This window comes from Symsagittifera roscoffensis, unplaced genomic scaffold (genome assembly GCF_963678635.1).
Source record: "Symsagittifera roscoffensis unplaced genomic scaffold, txSymRosc1.1 SCAFFOLD_233, whole genome shotgun sequence".
NCBI classification, from domain to species: domain Eukaryota; kingdom Metazoa; phylum Xenacoelomorpha; order Acoela; family Convolutidae; genus Symsagittifera; species Symsagittifera roscoffensis.
Window position 1 is genome coordinate 69638 of NW_026970791.1, and position 15395 is coordinate 85032.

Sequence of the window (15395 nt, forward strand, 5' to 3'; positions counted from 1 at the left end):
AAACAAAAATCCAAGAAAGTTTGTGGTCCTAAATTGGTCTGATTTTTTGCGACGAATTTATGGGCAGACGAAAAAAATCGCGCTCGAGTTACTCCTATTATGATTTTACTATTGGTCAAACTAATTGTTCCGACCTCTGAAAAGGTAGAGAAACTGTTAATGATTGTGTTTTAGATTTTTGTTTTCCTCGCAAAATCAGGAACCACAAATAAAGATCGGAAATGTTTGAGTGACATATCATAATAAAACCCTTTCAGTCGTGATTCGAATGACATTTAATAAATTTTGAAAATGTCTTATTGTCGAGAAAATGCGGTTTGAGTTTTTATAACTATCAGTCTATTTTCGAGCCAACAAAGCGAGCGAGTAGGACTTATTAAGAATAAATGTTTTCTTTTAGATAGTATTAAAACTCAAAATGTATTCTACAAAAAATCAGAAAAGTTTTTCATTTTTGTTCGTCATTCAATTTTTGAAAAAAACTTTTGTCTAGTTTGTCTAAATCATTAATTTTCTTTGTGTTATTTTTCTACGAAACTTTTTCGGAAAAAAGAAAAAGCCTTTTGCTTGTAGTTTTTCTTGAATGTGGTCGGAATATTCTGCGTTAATTGCACAGTAACCTGCCATTCTTCTATTTTTGTATAATGGATTTTTCATTAACTTTAATTGATAGCTGTAATACCCTGAAAAATGGGAGAATTGAAAAAATTATGAATTTTGTGGGTAATAAATTGTGCACTGCTTTACTGGCACAGGTGTACCAGTTTTATAGTTTAAAATTGATTCTTCGTTTTTTTTGGAGAGGGCTGGAGGCTTTCGCGCTAACTCTAAGCGCTTTCTCGCACGCCTATTAAAGAAACCAGAATGACTTGATATCTTGGGTCGGCGAGGTTGTCGTAACCAAATTTTTTGAAGTTTCAGCTTTTTTTCAAGTTGCAATAACACCGATGCTTGAGACGAAAAAGCCCAGGAGTTCGATTCCAGTTGGGACCTGTTTCTTTTCAAGTTTAAAGTTTGCAAGTTGGACTTCACTCTAGCATTTGGAAAGCACTTTGTAAATTTAATAACGATGCAGCTGTTTTTTTCCAGATGTTTAGGGCTTTTGCAGTTGTTTTTGACAAAAGTCGATCTTTTCTCATTTGATTTCAATCGTACTCATTCACTTTTGATCCGCAAGTGGCGCGAAGCTCAACTTTGTCTCTGTGTTTAAATTGATTTGTTATAGTAACATCTGCAGTCAACGTTGAAAATTTAAGTTATCTGAATTTTTTTTCTTCTTTTATTCCGAGACAGAGTGACCAGGGTTCGTTAAAGGAACTATGGCGTAGCCTGTTTCTTTTTCAGCACTAATTAAGGTACCTCGTTAAAAAGCTTGCAGGGATATAATTTTGTGTCATGTTAAAGCCTTTTTGGGCAAAACAAAAATCCAAGAAAGTTTGTGGTCCTGAATTGGTCTGATTTTTTGCGACGAATTTATGGCAGACGAAAACAATCGCGCTCGAGTCACTCGTAATATGATTTTACTATTGGTCAAACTAAATGTTCCGACCTTTGAAAAGGTAGAGAAACTGTTATTGATTGTGTTTTAGATTTTTGTTTTCCTCGCAAAATCAGGAACCACAAATAAAGATCGGAAATGTTTGAGTGAGATATCATAATAAAACACTTTCAGTCGTGATTCGAATGACATTTAAAAAATTTTGAAAATGTCACATTGTCGAGAAAATGTGGTTTGAGTTTTTATAACTATCAGTTTATTTTCGAGCCAACAAAGCGAGCGAGTAGGACTTATTAAGAATAACTGTTTTCTTTTAAGTAGTAGAAAAACTCAAAATGTATTCTACAAAAAATCAGAAAAGTTTTTCATTTTTGTTCGTCATTCAATTTTGAAAAAACTGTTGTCTAGTTTGTCTAAATCAATAATTTTCTTTGTGTTATTTTTAAACGAAACTTATTCGGAAAAAAGAAAAAGCCTTTTGCTTGTAGTTTTTCTTGAGTGTGGTCGGAATATTCTGCGTTAAAAGGACAGTAACCGGCCATTCTTCTATTATTGTATAATGGATTTTGCATTAACTTAAATTGATAGCTGTTAAACCCTGGAAAATGGGAGAATTAAAAAAATTAATGGATTTTGTGGGTAATAAATTGGGCACTACTTAACTGGCACAGGTGTACCAGTTTTATAGTTTAAAATTGATTCTTCGTTTTTTTTGGAGAGGGCTGGAGGCTTTCGCGCTAACTCTAAGCTCTTTCTCGCACGCCTATTAAAGAAACCAGAATGATTTGATATCTTTTGTCGGCGAGATTGCCGTAACCCAATTTATTGAAGTTTCAGCTTTTTTTCAAGTTGCAATAACACCTATGCTTGAGACGAAAAAGCCCAGGAGTTCGATTCCAGTTGGGACCTGTTTCTTTTCAAATTTAAAGTTTGCAAGTTCGACTTCACTCTAGCACTCGGAAAGCTCTTTGTAAATTTAATAACGGTGCAGCTATTTTTTTCCAGACTTTTAGGGCTTTTGCAGTTGTTTTTGACAAAAGTCGATCTTTTTTCATTTGATTTCAATCGTACTCATTCACTTTTGATCCGCAAATGGCGCGAAGCTCAACTTCGTTTCTGTGTTTAAATTGATCTGTTATAGTAACATCTGCAGTCGATGTTGAAAATTTAAGGTATCTGAAATTAAATTTTTTTTCTGTTGTTCCGACACAGTGATAAGGGTTCGTTAAAGAACTATGGCGTACCTCGTCAAAAAGCTTGCAGGGATATTTTTTTGTGTCATGTTAAACCCTTTTTGGGCAAAACAAAAATCCAAGAAAGTTTGTGGTCCTAAATTGGTCTGATTTTTTTGCGACGAATTTATGGCAGACGAAAACATCGCGCGCGAGTCACTCTTTACATGATTTTTTATTGGTCAAACTAATTGTTCCGACCTCTGAAAAGGTAGAGAAACTGTTATCGGTTGTGTTTTAGATTTTTATTTTCCTCACAAAATCAGGAACCACAAATAAAGATTGGAATGTTTTGAGTGAGATATCATAATAAAACCCTTTCAGTCGTGATTCGAATGACATTTAAAAAATTTTGAAAATGTCACATTGTCGAGAAAATGTGGTTTGAGTTTTTATAACTATCAGTTTATTTTCGAGCCAACAAAGCGAGCGAGTAGGACTTATTAAGAATAACTGTTTTCTTTTAAGTAGTAGAAAAACTCAAAATGTATTCTACAAAAAAAACAGAAAAGTTTTTCATTTTTGTTCGTCATTCAATTTTTGAAAAAACTGTTGTCTAGTTTGTCTAAATCAATAATTTTCTTTGTGTTATTTTTATACGAAACTTATTCGGAAAAAAGAAAAAGCCTTTTGCTTGTAGTTTTTCTTGAGTGTGGTCGGAATATTCTGCGTTAAAAGGACAGTAACCGGCCATTCTTCTATTATTGTATAATGGATTTTGTATTAACTTAAATTGATAGCTGCTATATCTTGGAAAATGGGAGAATTAAAAAAATTAATGGATTTTGTTTGTAATAAATTGGGCACTACTTAACTGGCACAGGTGTACCAGTTTTATAGTTTAAAATTAATTCTTCGTTTTTTTTGGAGAGGGCTGGAGGCTTTCGCGATAACTCTAAGCGCTTTCTCTCGCACACCTAGTAAAGAAACCAGAATGACTTGATATCTAATTTTAATCGTCAATAATGTGTCTGTTATGTCTCAGTTTTCTTAACCCTTCATAGCTTTGAAAATTTCCAAATCTTTTTTTTCTTGAACTCCCAGAATGCACTTGGGTATATATGCACTTTTTGAGGTCAATTGAAAATAATTTGATGAAAATGACGTAAATAGCACTCTCCAAATTCAAAGAGCTTAAAGGACATCTATTTTTTTAAAATTCAAAGAGCTTAAAGGACATTTATTTTTTTTCTTTTGAAATTCGAAAGTCAGTGTTTTTCTGTTTTCTTGCGTTCATTTGGCAGTTGAACGCAACTGTCAGTTGGCTATGTTATGTCATACTGAAACCCTTTCAGTCGTGTTTCGATTGATGAAAAAGAAATTCAAAAAATGTCTCAGTGATAGCTTTAATGCCCAAAAAAACGGCAGAATTTTTTTTAAATTGTGATTTTTGTGGTTAATACTATGTCACTACTTAATTTGCCTAGAAACAGGACCGTTTTATTTTTACACAGGCAAAGCTTGTGTGTTATAACGAACTCTTTTTTTTCCAACCTAAGTCGCAATTATTAATGCTCTTTTTGAAAGTGCTATTTTATTGCAGTATATGCATAAGATCAATAACCAGCGATTAAGTACAGCAAATGCTAAGGATATTAACACACACCATTGTATTACAAATAGCACTTTAGCTTCAAGGTGTTATGGCTCTGTAGCGTAGATGTAGGGAAAAAGACCAGCAGCAAAATAAGAGGGTTCGAACCTCAGAAGGGTCGCATGTTTGTAATGAACTTTTTCGTATACTAGTTAAAATGCGTCCGCTCTATAAATTGAGGTAGTGTTAGTTGGTAAATTTCTTTTCAAATTGACTGGTACTGCTAATGCGTCATAATTGACTTGTGTCACTTAACAGTTATGTAGACTCATAATTGGCGTGCGTCACTTAAGAAATTTTGTTGACTCAAAGTTTTACTCATTCAGCTTTTCCCAGTTGCGTTGTCGGTCATATTGTGTATGCGAAGCGCAACTTCGCCTCTGTGTTCAAAATTGTTTCGTCATTTTTTGGAGATTGCTGGAAATTTCAGCACATCACCTCAAACAGGAAAATTCTCCATAGTGTTCTCGCACTGCGCTCCATACAGTTGTTCGCAGAATTGAGAAATCGGTAATGCAACCGAACCGAAAGCACCCTTCTTTTAATTTTTTTTTGTTCTGAAATTTTGACAGGTATGCAGATTTTTGAAGAACTTCTCTTTGGCTCAATTCTTATTGTTTTTAACGAACCCAATTGCAATCTATGCAGCGACTTTTTTGTAACTCAAATTTGAATTCAAGCTTATCTAACCCGAATTAGGATAAAAACTTGATTGGAAAACATTTAAAAGAAAAGCGAAATAATCTTTTGATTCCTTTTAAATGAAGGAAGGTATACGCAGGCATTAAATTTAGTTTTCTTCAGAAATTTTTGATAGAGCAAATACAGCATTCAAAACTCCTTAATTTCATATAGATGAGCAAACAATTGAACTTAATCACTTTTGATTTTTTTATCAAGTCCAGAACGCAGAAAATTCGCGTTTTTTTTCTCGTCACTCAAAAAATTTCAATGCTGTCGGATGAAAGGCTTCTAATTCAGTCGGATGAAAGTAAATGGAATGTTAAAAGTAATTTTTGAAAATTCAAAATCAAATCTGCAGATATTCCTTGATAAAAAATAAAAAACTAAAAATGAAATGACCAGGAGACGGGCATGATCCGGACATTGAGCTCAATAGGCAATTATGAGAGACAGTGAAGCAAACAAAGCAAAAGCAAGGCATCCAATTAGAAGAAAATTTATGTGCCGTGTATTTAGATCTTTATTTATTATAGTTGTTAGTCTTATTTTCGTTCGATTTGAGGACTTGCAAGTTGTGAAACAGTTATGTTTACCGCCTTATTTGTTCAATTACCCTCCAAAATGCATTTTGTTTGTTTTTTTTTGCTTTTTTGTGAGTTCACGGTCTAGATGAGACCCGTCTCCTTGTCATTCACCGATTTTTTCGTATGTCGTTTCACAATAGTTTTTTTTGGTAGAAACTTTGTGCTTCTGCTCGTGCGACACGTTGTAAGTGGCACATATTTTTTGCTGCATATAATTGAATGTACGATTTTTTCAATAGGCGCGTTTTTGAGGTAATATTTTAGTTGTTTTCTTTTGTGTTTCGTTTGTTTCCTCTCAGTTTTGAGGAAACAATATTTTCACACTTTCGATGTTCCGATTATTTTTTTTATTTTAGCTGAAATTTTTGAACAATTGATTTGTTTTTCTGAGAAGAATTTGTCGTTTGAGATGCTAAGAATCGGAAAATGCTGTTCCGTTCGAATGCTGTTCCTTGTTAGCAAATTATATCAATTTTGGATTGGCTCCTTAACTGAATAAAAAATAATTCAGGGTCCTTGAACAAAATAACCTAAGCTTAGAAGCTACATCAGTGGGGCGAGGGACATTGCTGTATTAATTTTATTGACATTTTCCAGGTCCAACGGACAAGTTTTCCTGTGAAATCAGTTGATTTTATTTACGTTTTTCACTTTGTGTCGTATTTTTTTACATAATTTCAAGGCGTGCGATTGGTTCAGTTGTCTGTGTTCAATTGGATTTTTGAGCTAGTGAATAAGTGGTCAGTTTCATTTAATTATTTTTTCTTTCGAACGTTTGAAAATATCTCTCTCTAGCGTAAATGGTGTGAAGCTCTGCTTCGCTTGTGTTTTTGCATTGATATTTTCTTTTTTTTTTCTCGGTTGTTCCGGTTTATTTGATAATTAGTGTACCTTCTGTATAAAAATCAGTCGGACTGATATTGAAGCAATAACACATTCTCGTATATTAAAGTTTAAAATTTTCAAAAAGGCTTTTCCATAATTTTCTAAGTGGCTGACTTGAAATGTTTTATCAGTTTTTCCACCTTGAACGTTTTTTTAATTGTTTTTTTTTCATATTCATTTTTTTCCAAGTGTCGCGTAAATGGTTTTTTGCTTTGTCGTCAACAGACGAAGTGTTGTCGCAATTTATGCTTAAGTCAAAGCAATTGCTACAAATACAATTACAGTTCGCTGATGGCCTGTCCCTGTCGCACTGGAACATCGCTTGAAATCCCGCAGGGTTATGTTGCAAGTTTTCCATTTTTTCAGCTGATTGCTTTTACCTCTTTTCGACTGATTTTTCTAAACTAAACAAAGCTTGGTTTTCCCGCATTGGAGTTCTTTGAATACAACCGAATATAATTGAGTTTCATTGTCAGTGTCCAGAAAAGTGAAAAAAAAATGGTTATAATAAATTAAAATTGGTTTTAAATTATTAGTATTTTTCGAAGCAACAAAATCCATTTTTAATCCATTATAATCGATTTTTTTCACTGTTGTGGACACCGAAAATGAAACCCAATTATAATCGATTTTTTTGCACCTAACTGAGATGCGATTTTCAACGCACATAAAGTCTTCTATACGTTTTAAGCTAAATCTGGTTACTTATTTAATTAAATTTTTTTTGCTCAACTTTGATATTTTTGTTAATTTTTTATGTTACTCAATAACTGAATTGCTAATCCCCCTTCTATTAACTCAAAGCGTTTACCCCTTTGCCCCCCCCCCCCCCCCAAAAAAAAACTGAACCGCTCCGCCCTCAGGTGGGGGGGGGGGGGATGTCTCAGGTGTGTGTGGGCAGGGGGGGGGGGGGGGGGATTGGGTTAAACGTTGAGATGGAGGTTGTAAGAGAATAACGGAATCTTTTACAATTTGAGTGTAGGTACAGAAATGTAGTTGGACGTACTTTCGCTTTGCAAAGTTTCCGCATTACTCATTTGATACATGCAGAAATTTTTGAAAGTTCTGCACACGCAAAACAAAAACAGAGTGGAAAAAAATCCATTTTAAAGTGATTTTCTTATTATATAATCCATTATAATGGATTTTAAATGAACTATAATGCATTATGTTTTTGCGAGAAAAAAATTGATTTAAATCGATTTTTAGTCCAATTTTGTGGTCTCAGCGTAACAGGAATTGATTATATATTGACAATATTTTAGACAAAGAAAATCCATTATAATCGATTTTTTTCCTTTTTTCTATTTTTTTTAAATGCGGGCTGTCTCAATAGGATATATTTTCATAAACTGGTTTGAAAAATGTTATGAGAATTGATACATATGGTTTATCAAGGCCTTATTTTATCAATTCCGATATTTTTTCAAACCAGTTAATACATGGCGCAAATAAAAAAATAGATCCGAAGCTCATATGACGAAATATGTGAGGTAGTTTGAAGGTAAGTCTCGTAAGTATAAGGAATTCTCGTACTATATTTTAATCTGTTTTTTGATTTTTATTACCCTTGCGATTATCAAGCGTTTATCATATCGAAATATAGACTTTTTTTCGGGTTAACAACTAGTTAAACAAAATCAGTGTAATCACTTATGATGCTGCTATGTATTCAAATTCAAATGAAATTCAAATATAACTACTAGGGGTACTAGTTACTACTGATATATACTATTACTAGAACTCAAATCATTGTGAATAATTATTCAGTTTCGATACTAATTTTCTGCTAATGATTTTCCGTCTTCATGATTGTCGACCTTCTGTCGGGTTACTTTTCAAATTCTGAAGTCCACTTTAAACACACTATTTTTACAGCTATCGTTGATCCTGTGTACGCGTTTTATGAAATTTTTTCCAAGATTTTTATGAAAATGTTTGGCTATTCGTTTCAGCTAATCGACTGTCGGCTTTATTTCAGTTTATTTACCGATTTTTTTCCTTTAAATGTCCGGCAGTTTTTTGATATCGATAAGACTCTGTCTGTCACTAGTTTTTGAATGCTCGTTTTTTGTTTTTCCACTTCCTGTGTCAATTGTAACTTTGTTCGAAGACCTGTTTGCTAATTTTTGAGCGTCATGATGCTTTTAATTTATCTTATAATTTTTTTCATCCTAAAATTGTTGTATCGCAAGTGGTGCGCAGCTTCGCTTTGTGTCTAAAAGTTCTTTGGTGACTTTGCTACATGCGTTAGATGCGTTAAGATTTTAACAATGGAAAATGAGGATTTTTCACTGACCGTTTTTTTAGTTCAATAAAAAATGAATTTTTATTTTCAATCCTTCTACATTTTTTTTGCTTTCACTAAGGTCTTAATATTGTTCTTGTAAAAAAAAATTTAGAAGAGCGGATCTCACGCTGGGCTTTTGAGTGGATCTCACGCTGTGCGACTTCATCCGCCGATTCGTTTTTTCTTTATATTTTTAAAACAGCTGAGAAGACCGTAGACAGTGTTGGCTTCCTACATAAACCAGCTTCATCTCTTTCTCAATACAATGCTGAAAAGAAAAAATTTAATTAATTTTTATATAAAAAAAAAGAATTTAATATTTCCACGAATTTCTGTTTTAGCAGATTTTTTGCCGATTTATTTCCGTGTTCAGATGACCTCATATCTAACGTGTGGTCTGTTTTCGTGTGAATTGTATGGTCACAGCTTTAATTGTATGGTCACAAGAGGGCGGCCTTGATCAGCTGTTTTTTATCGGGCGTTAGACTCTGCGGGAAAACTATGTTGAACTTGATAAACAGATCTCCCACTACTTTGCCACTATCCCGCGGGTTCGAAATTTTCATCCCCTCGTTCAACACCTAAGCATTATCAGTTTATAAAACACTCTGTTAAACAGATAAACAGAGAAAGTACATAAATGTCATGTGGATATCCTACAGAAACAAAACTGGGATCTACTTAACAATTGCCCCCCCCCCCCCCCTTTTAAGAAAGGGCAATTGTATATTAGATTAAACTAACGCATTTTCGACCAATCAGATTGTAGCAAAATTATAATTCTCAATACAAAGCGCTAATTTACTGCTTTTATTAATAGACGTGGCAATTCTTAAGGAGATACCAAAGGGAGGGCGATTGTTAAGTAGACCCTAAAACTGAGTTTTCATGGGTCTAGTCTCCTTTAGAGTATAACCCAAATAAAACCAAATAGATTGCCTTTAATTGATAACCTTTGAGGCCACTTAGGCATGTTAAAAAGCAGTCGCAACATTCGGGGCTAGACCTGATACGTGCAGTCTTGGTATGAGCTTACTTCCATTTCTGCAAATGCAGGAAATAAAGAAAATCTTAATATATTGCAAATATTTCAAAACCAAAACAGTTAAATTACTTCACCCAACAAATAATCTAACTGGTAGTTCTTGCAACGATTTTTGACGGATAAGAGAAACTCGTTAACTTGCGAGCCAAAATGAGTTGACAAAGCGGCAAAGTGTTTGAATGGTTCATTAGTGCGAGTGATACACTTACTGACCTTCTTCTGGTATCCGTGAGTGATAATTTCGTTCACAGGGATGTTCAACTCCCGGTTGTCCAGGGTCTGGATGGACACGTTGCACCCGGTCAGCGCCTGAAACGCAACACTTTGAATGACAATCATAAACTGGAATATGGGCAGCGTATACTATTGCTGGCTTTCAATGAAAAACAGACAACGGCATTCTCCGAGTCACTTCATCTTAAATCTTAAATCAACGTCGAATATTTGAAGCATTTATCCGAAACAATTGAGCCGAGATAAACATGGATGATTTGGGAATGTTTGGTTGCTTTGAAATTGTATTTATTCAATTTTTGGAAATTTCGTATAGCTTACGATCTTTGTGTTTAAGACACTTTTTGTCTATCATTTTTACAAAGCTAGGTTGTCCCGACCTTTGTTACGTCTTCTCTTATTAGATATGCTGTTTTTATCTAAGAAAAGTTCAAAAGAAGCACAAGCAGAAACTCACGGATCATGTTAACTATTTCTCCCCTATGGTACCTTGTAAAGAATCTCCCCCCTATAAAAACGCATTTCATTTATGCTCAACTGGATTTGCTTTGTATTTCTCAGAAATTTGTTCTGTTGCATTCCTATTGGTTGACGTTATTTCAATTCCATTCCTATTGGTTGACGTTGTTTCAATAAATTTCATCCAAACCTTGTTAACTATCCCCCCCATTGCAATAGGGGGAAAATAGTTTATATGATCCAAACTCACTTCTCCCAGCTGTATAGTGGCAGTGTAGATTAGGTCGTTGCCCACTCTCTCGAAGCGGGGGTGGGGCTTGTCTTTGAGGATGAACACTATATCGGCGGGCACCGTGTTTGGCCCCTGGTCGCCCTCTTTGGGAAATGTTATTTTAGTCCCTGCCTTCCATCCAGGCTTCACAGTGATCGTCAGAATCTTGTCTCTGATGCTCGAGGTGTGTCCGTCTTCATTCATAACCTATGTGAACAAATTGTCATGATGTCAAACTATTGGATGACTTAATTGTTTAAACAAATGCAACAAAGTCTAATAATAAAACCATTCATTGAATTCAGTACTGCTTTTTTAGAATTATATTGTTTATTGAACTAGGCCCTGCTGATCAACTTTTGAAAACTAACACTGATGAGCATTTTGATAACGGAGTTTTCGGATCAATTGAGAAATCTCCCCCCGTATTCAGTTGACCGAGTGAAGTTTTTTGATTGAGTGTCGCAAATAATTCAAAAATCAAAAAAGTTACCAGGGTTTGTACTCGACGTTCGTATCTAAATATCAAAATTTGCTCCCGTCAGCTACTTAATTAATGTCACGTAGTTACACATTTATCATCAGTTAAGGTAGAAAAAAGCCGGCTTTGTATTCATATAATTTAGTCCTATTTTTTCACTCTTAAGTTAGTTTTCAGTTTTAATAAGTTTGCTAGTCTACATTCGTTGGAGAATCTGGTGCATGGTTTCATCAATTGAAACTAATTTCAAGTGGTTATGAGCATGCCTCAATACCTATTGAACTATCTTCCCCCAAAGCGCGGATTGGGGGGGGGGGGGATTTCCAATTTGATCCGATGTTTCAATAGTTTTCTATAAAAAAATGGCAAATAGCTGGCAGTTTTCGCGAACATGAGCAACCTACTCGGTCAAAAAAACGTTGCTTATAGATTAAGAAGATTTTTTAACTGTTTTTTTTGGTACTGAAATTAGGGGAAAATTGTTTCCGTCGTCTAAACGAACAGTCTTAGATTAATTAAATTTGTCAAGATCTATAATCAAAAAGGATGTAGAGAGATGCAAACAGTTGGAGCTGACTAAATTAATTGAAAAGAGCAAATGACCTATTTTAGAAAACGTTTGCATGCAAAAGCTCATTTTTCAGACAGAAAGTATGTCTCAACCTCAAGGTCATCTTAAATTTCAAATGTGTGTGCAAATCTTGCTATAAAAAAAAGTTTTCGGATTGATCTTTTTAATTTTTTTGTCTGTTCCAACTTTTTGCAACTTATTATCTTGCCAACAATTTGGCATTAGGGATATAAAACGCACTCTTCTTGATATTTTCATCTTCTTGATGCAGCCGTGGTATATCTCCTCCAGGGTCAGGTAGAGATCCCGCTCTATGGGGGAGTCCTGCTGCTTTCGCCCCCTCCCGTGCAGACCTCCGAATCCCATGTCCAGCTCCCCATCCCGTCTGTCGTACCACTCTGTAAACAATAGAAACAATTTGAAAAATATCTATTTGATGTGAAACTTGCAAACCACTCTGCAAATAATAGAAACATCTTAAAAAGATGTCTTTGATGTGAAACATGCCTGATCGTACTAGACATAGTACATAGTTTCTACAACAAGAGAAGTTGAGCTTTTTGTCAAAACTAAACGAACCATTTGTCAGTATCTGGGCGGGTGAAGGTAGAAAAATCCCATCAACAAAGTGAGAAGGAACGTTTGTTTTTGTCTACGCTACCCTAACGCAACGTTAGTTTCGGTTTCTGAGATTCGCAGAGGATCTATCAAAGGCTATCCAGGCTGTCAAGGATATTTCAATTCCATTATTTTTCCACACAGTCCAGTTTTTTGCTGAGCGACGTTCCTGTTTGCGACGCAAGGAAACGTTCAAAAATCTGTCTGAATTTTTGTTTAATTTGCTAGTGTTGGCTTCTTACATTTGCAAATGCTTGCTAAGGAGGTTTTGTTGCGTAACCAAGATACATGACCAATTACAAGATATTCAAGGTTCTTAAGATTTTGGTCGTATACTCAAAATTATGACCTTCTTTAGTTAACAGGAAACTCACGAGCGTATGAAGGTATATGATTCTTGTTTATATTAAGTACCTGCGAACGGGTTCTGCCCCCCGAAGAACTCGGTGAAGACCTTGAGAGGTTCGTTGTGGAAAGTATAACCCTGTGTCCAGGCCTCTGTGTGGTCTTGACCCTCTGGAACTCCTTGCTTCAGACCCTCCTCCCCAAACTGGTCAAACACTGCTTTCTTTCTGTCTTAAAGAGGAAATTGAGGGGTCAAAATATTATGATATGAATGTCTCACCCTGACTTCACGTGAACTAAAGTTGTCACTTATCAATGTTATTTTAGTTGAGGTTAGAAATGTTTCAGTTTAAACCTTTGCTCGTTAAACCTTAACTCAAATAAATTCATCGCAGAAATGCACGCATTAAGATGCGTATATAGCAGCAAATTGTAATTAAAAGCTTGCAGACTAGAATCATTAGCGTGAAGCTGCTACTCACTGTCGGAGAGTACATCATAAGCCTCGGCTATTTGTCGGAACTTCTCTGCAGCTCCTTCTTCGCTGTTTCGCTCTGGATGGTACTTCAGGGCCAGTTTGCGATATCTGAAACGGACCATTGATTGGGATCTCTTAAACTATTCCTCCCTGTGGTACCTAGTAACGAATTGCCAACCCTATTAAGAAATAATTCAATGGTAAGCATATGTGAATTTAACACCTTGTAGCGAATCTCATCCCCTCTTGCAAAAGTGGGAAAGTTAAAGAAATCCCTGGATTGTTCAGATAGGCATTTTTCTTGTGTTCTTATGAAAAAAATGAAGAAAATTGGGTGATATGTTACAATAGGTGGTAATTTTTAGTATAGTGCTTGTATTACAATTCAGAACTATTATGCATAATATAGTCATTTCTTTTTCAATCAATTGCACGTGCTGCTAAGGTAGTTTTTGTAAATATATTACTCTGCCAAATAAAATGTTATTCAAAAACTCAAATTTCATACTTCTTTTGCCAAAAATTTGGCCTTTGAAACAAATTTTATATACTGTGCGAAGTATAACAAAAAGCGATCCAGCTATTTAACTTAGAATTACCACCTATTGTAATATATCACCGAAAATTGATTGATGTTTTGATTGCGCTATTTGCACATGATCAAGTCAAATAATCATTTGAAGAAGGTGAATTTTTTCAGAACAGTTGTAACTAGATTGAACATTGTAAGTTATTTGAACCCCTGATTTTTAATACAACCTTAATCTAAAAAATGCTTAGCAAAATTCAGTATGGTTTCAAACTATTAATTTTCTGAAGAGTTCAAAAAACTCGTGTTTAACTTTATAAACCCACTTTTATATTCAGAGTAAACTTTTTTCGTAGCGGTAAAGTAGTCTGCATAGTCAAATTATTCTGAAAAATTTTTCTCGACAAGAAATTATGAATGCGGTCAACGTCTTCCGAAAATAGATTTAGAAAATAGTTTCGAAAATAGATTTAAATCTATGGATTTCTGCGCGAAAACAAACTACCAATTGATCCAGTTTTCTCAAAGTTGGTTAATTGTATCAAAAAAGTGTCCATAGTTCTTAAAAATCAAAGAGCTTTAAAACTATTTTTTTTGTTTTAAAATTCGAAAGTATTTTCCAAAGAAACAAGTCAACTCTTATTTTTTGGTTCCTTGGATTCGTTGACACTTTATTAATTGTCTGCTTTTTTCAGCCAATTCTGCGCCACTTGCACAGTTACCGGCACCGGCTATGTATTTCTATACTTTTTGCAAAGAGAAAATTGTTAGTTATGAAACGTTTATTAAACTTTTAGGATTCAATTGTTTGCATTTTGTGCCAGTTCTCATCACAAACGTATCCATGTCTTGCTTTCGTATCAAAGTTTTTTCTTCTTTTACAAGGGTCAATCGGTTGCAACAAAAAGATTACACATTTAAATTTATAAATAGTAAATTTCTACTTGATTCGAGAACAAAAAAAAACAATAGTATTTACTCGTTTACATAATTTGAAACAAATAGTCAGAGGTTATCAGGCCTTGCGATCTATTTCTAATCCCTTTAAAGAGAGCAATAGTTTTCAGTAATAAAAATGAGATTTTAAGAAAAGGCACGCAGTAGCCTCAATCAAACAATGTAGACAGATGAAAAAAATTAATAATTAATCATTGGATTACGCGAAACAATATGCTACCCATGATACTAACGACTAATTTGAAAAAAAAAGGAAAAACAAAGAAATTTTTTAACATTGGACCAGCTATATTTTAATTAATTAACCTATAAGTACGAATTTTAGTTCCCTTAACTACCAAAATAGGTTTTCAGACATCAAACAAGATTTTAACTGAGAGATTTTGAAGATACACTTTGAGCTGTTTCTCTTTTTTATCAACAAGATTTTGAAATGTTTTTTCATCAAACTTAATAATTGCAGAAAAGAAACACTCTTATTCTGTTTCTTAGACATTTCAACGATTCTTTTTTTGTCACTTCTGTTTTGAGGACTCTTATTCTGTTTTCTCCATTAAATGACTTTTGTAGTTCAGTTTTGGTTATTGCTGACTACAAATCCTCATAATGTGACTCACCTCGAAGTTTTGGTGCTTAAAGG

General features: G+C 34.4%; 1 protein-coding gene across 1 annotated transcript; it reads right to left on the reverse strand.

The window, feature by feature from the left end:
- Window positions 1–9036: 9036 nt before the first annotated feature.
- Window positions 9037–13406, reverse strand: LOC134855979 (dnaJ homolog subfamily B member 13-like). The gene is made up of 6 exons (XM_063872345.1): window positions 13274–13406; window positions 12861–13022; window positions 12069–12226; window positions 10756–10983; window positions 10026–10121; window positions 9037–9348 (listed from the first exon to the last, which is right to left on the reverse strand). The coding sequence occupies exons 1-6, from the start codon at window positions 13389–13391 to the stop codon at window positions 9208–9210; spliced, it is 903 nt and encodes a 300-aa protein (XP_063728415.1). The 5' UTR covers window positions 13392–13406; the 3' UTR covers window positions 9037–9207.
- Between the last annotated feature and the right edge of the window lie 1989 nt (window positions 13407–15395).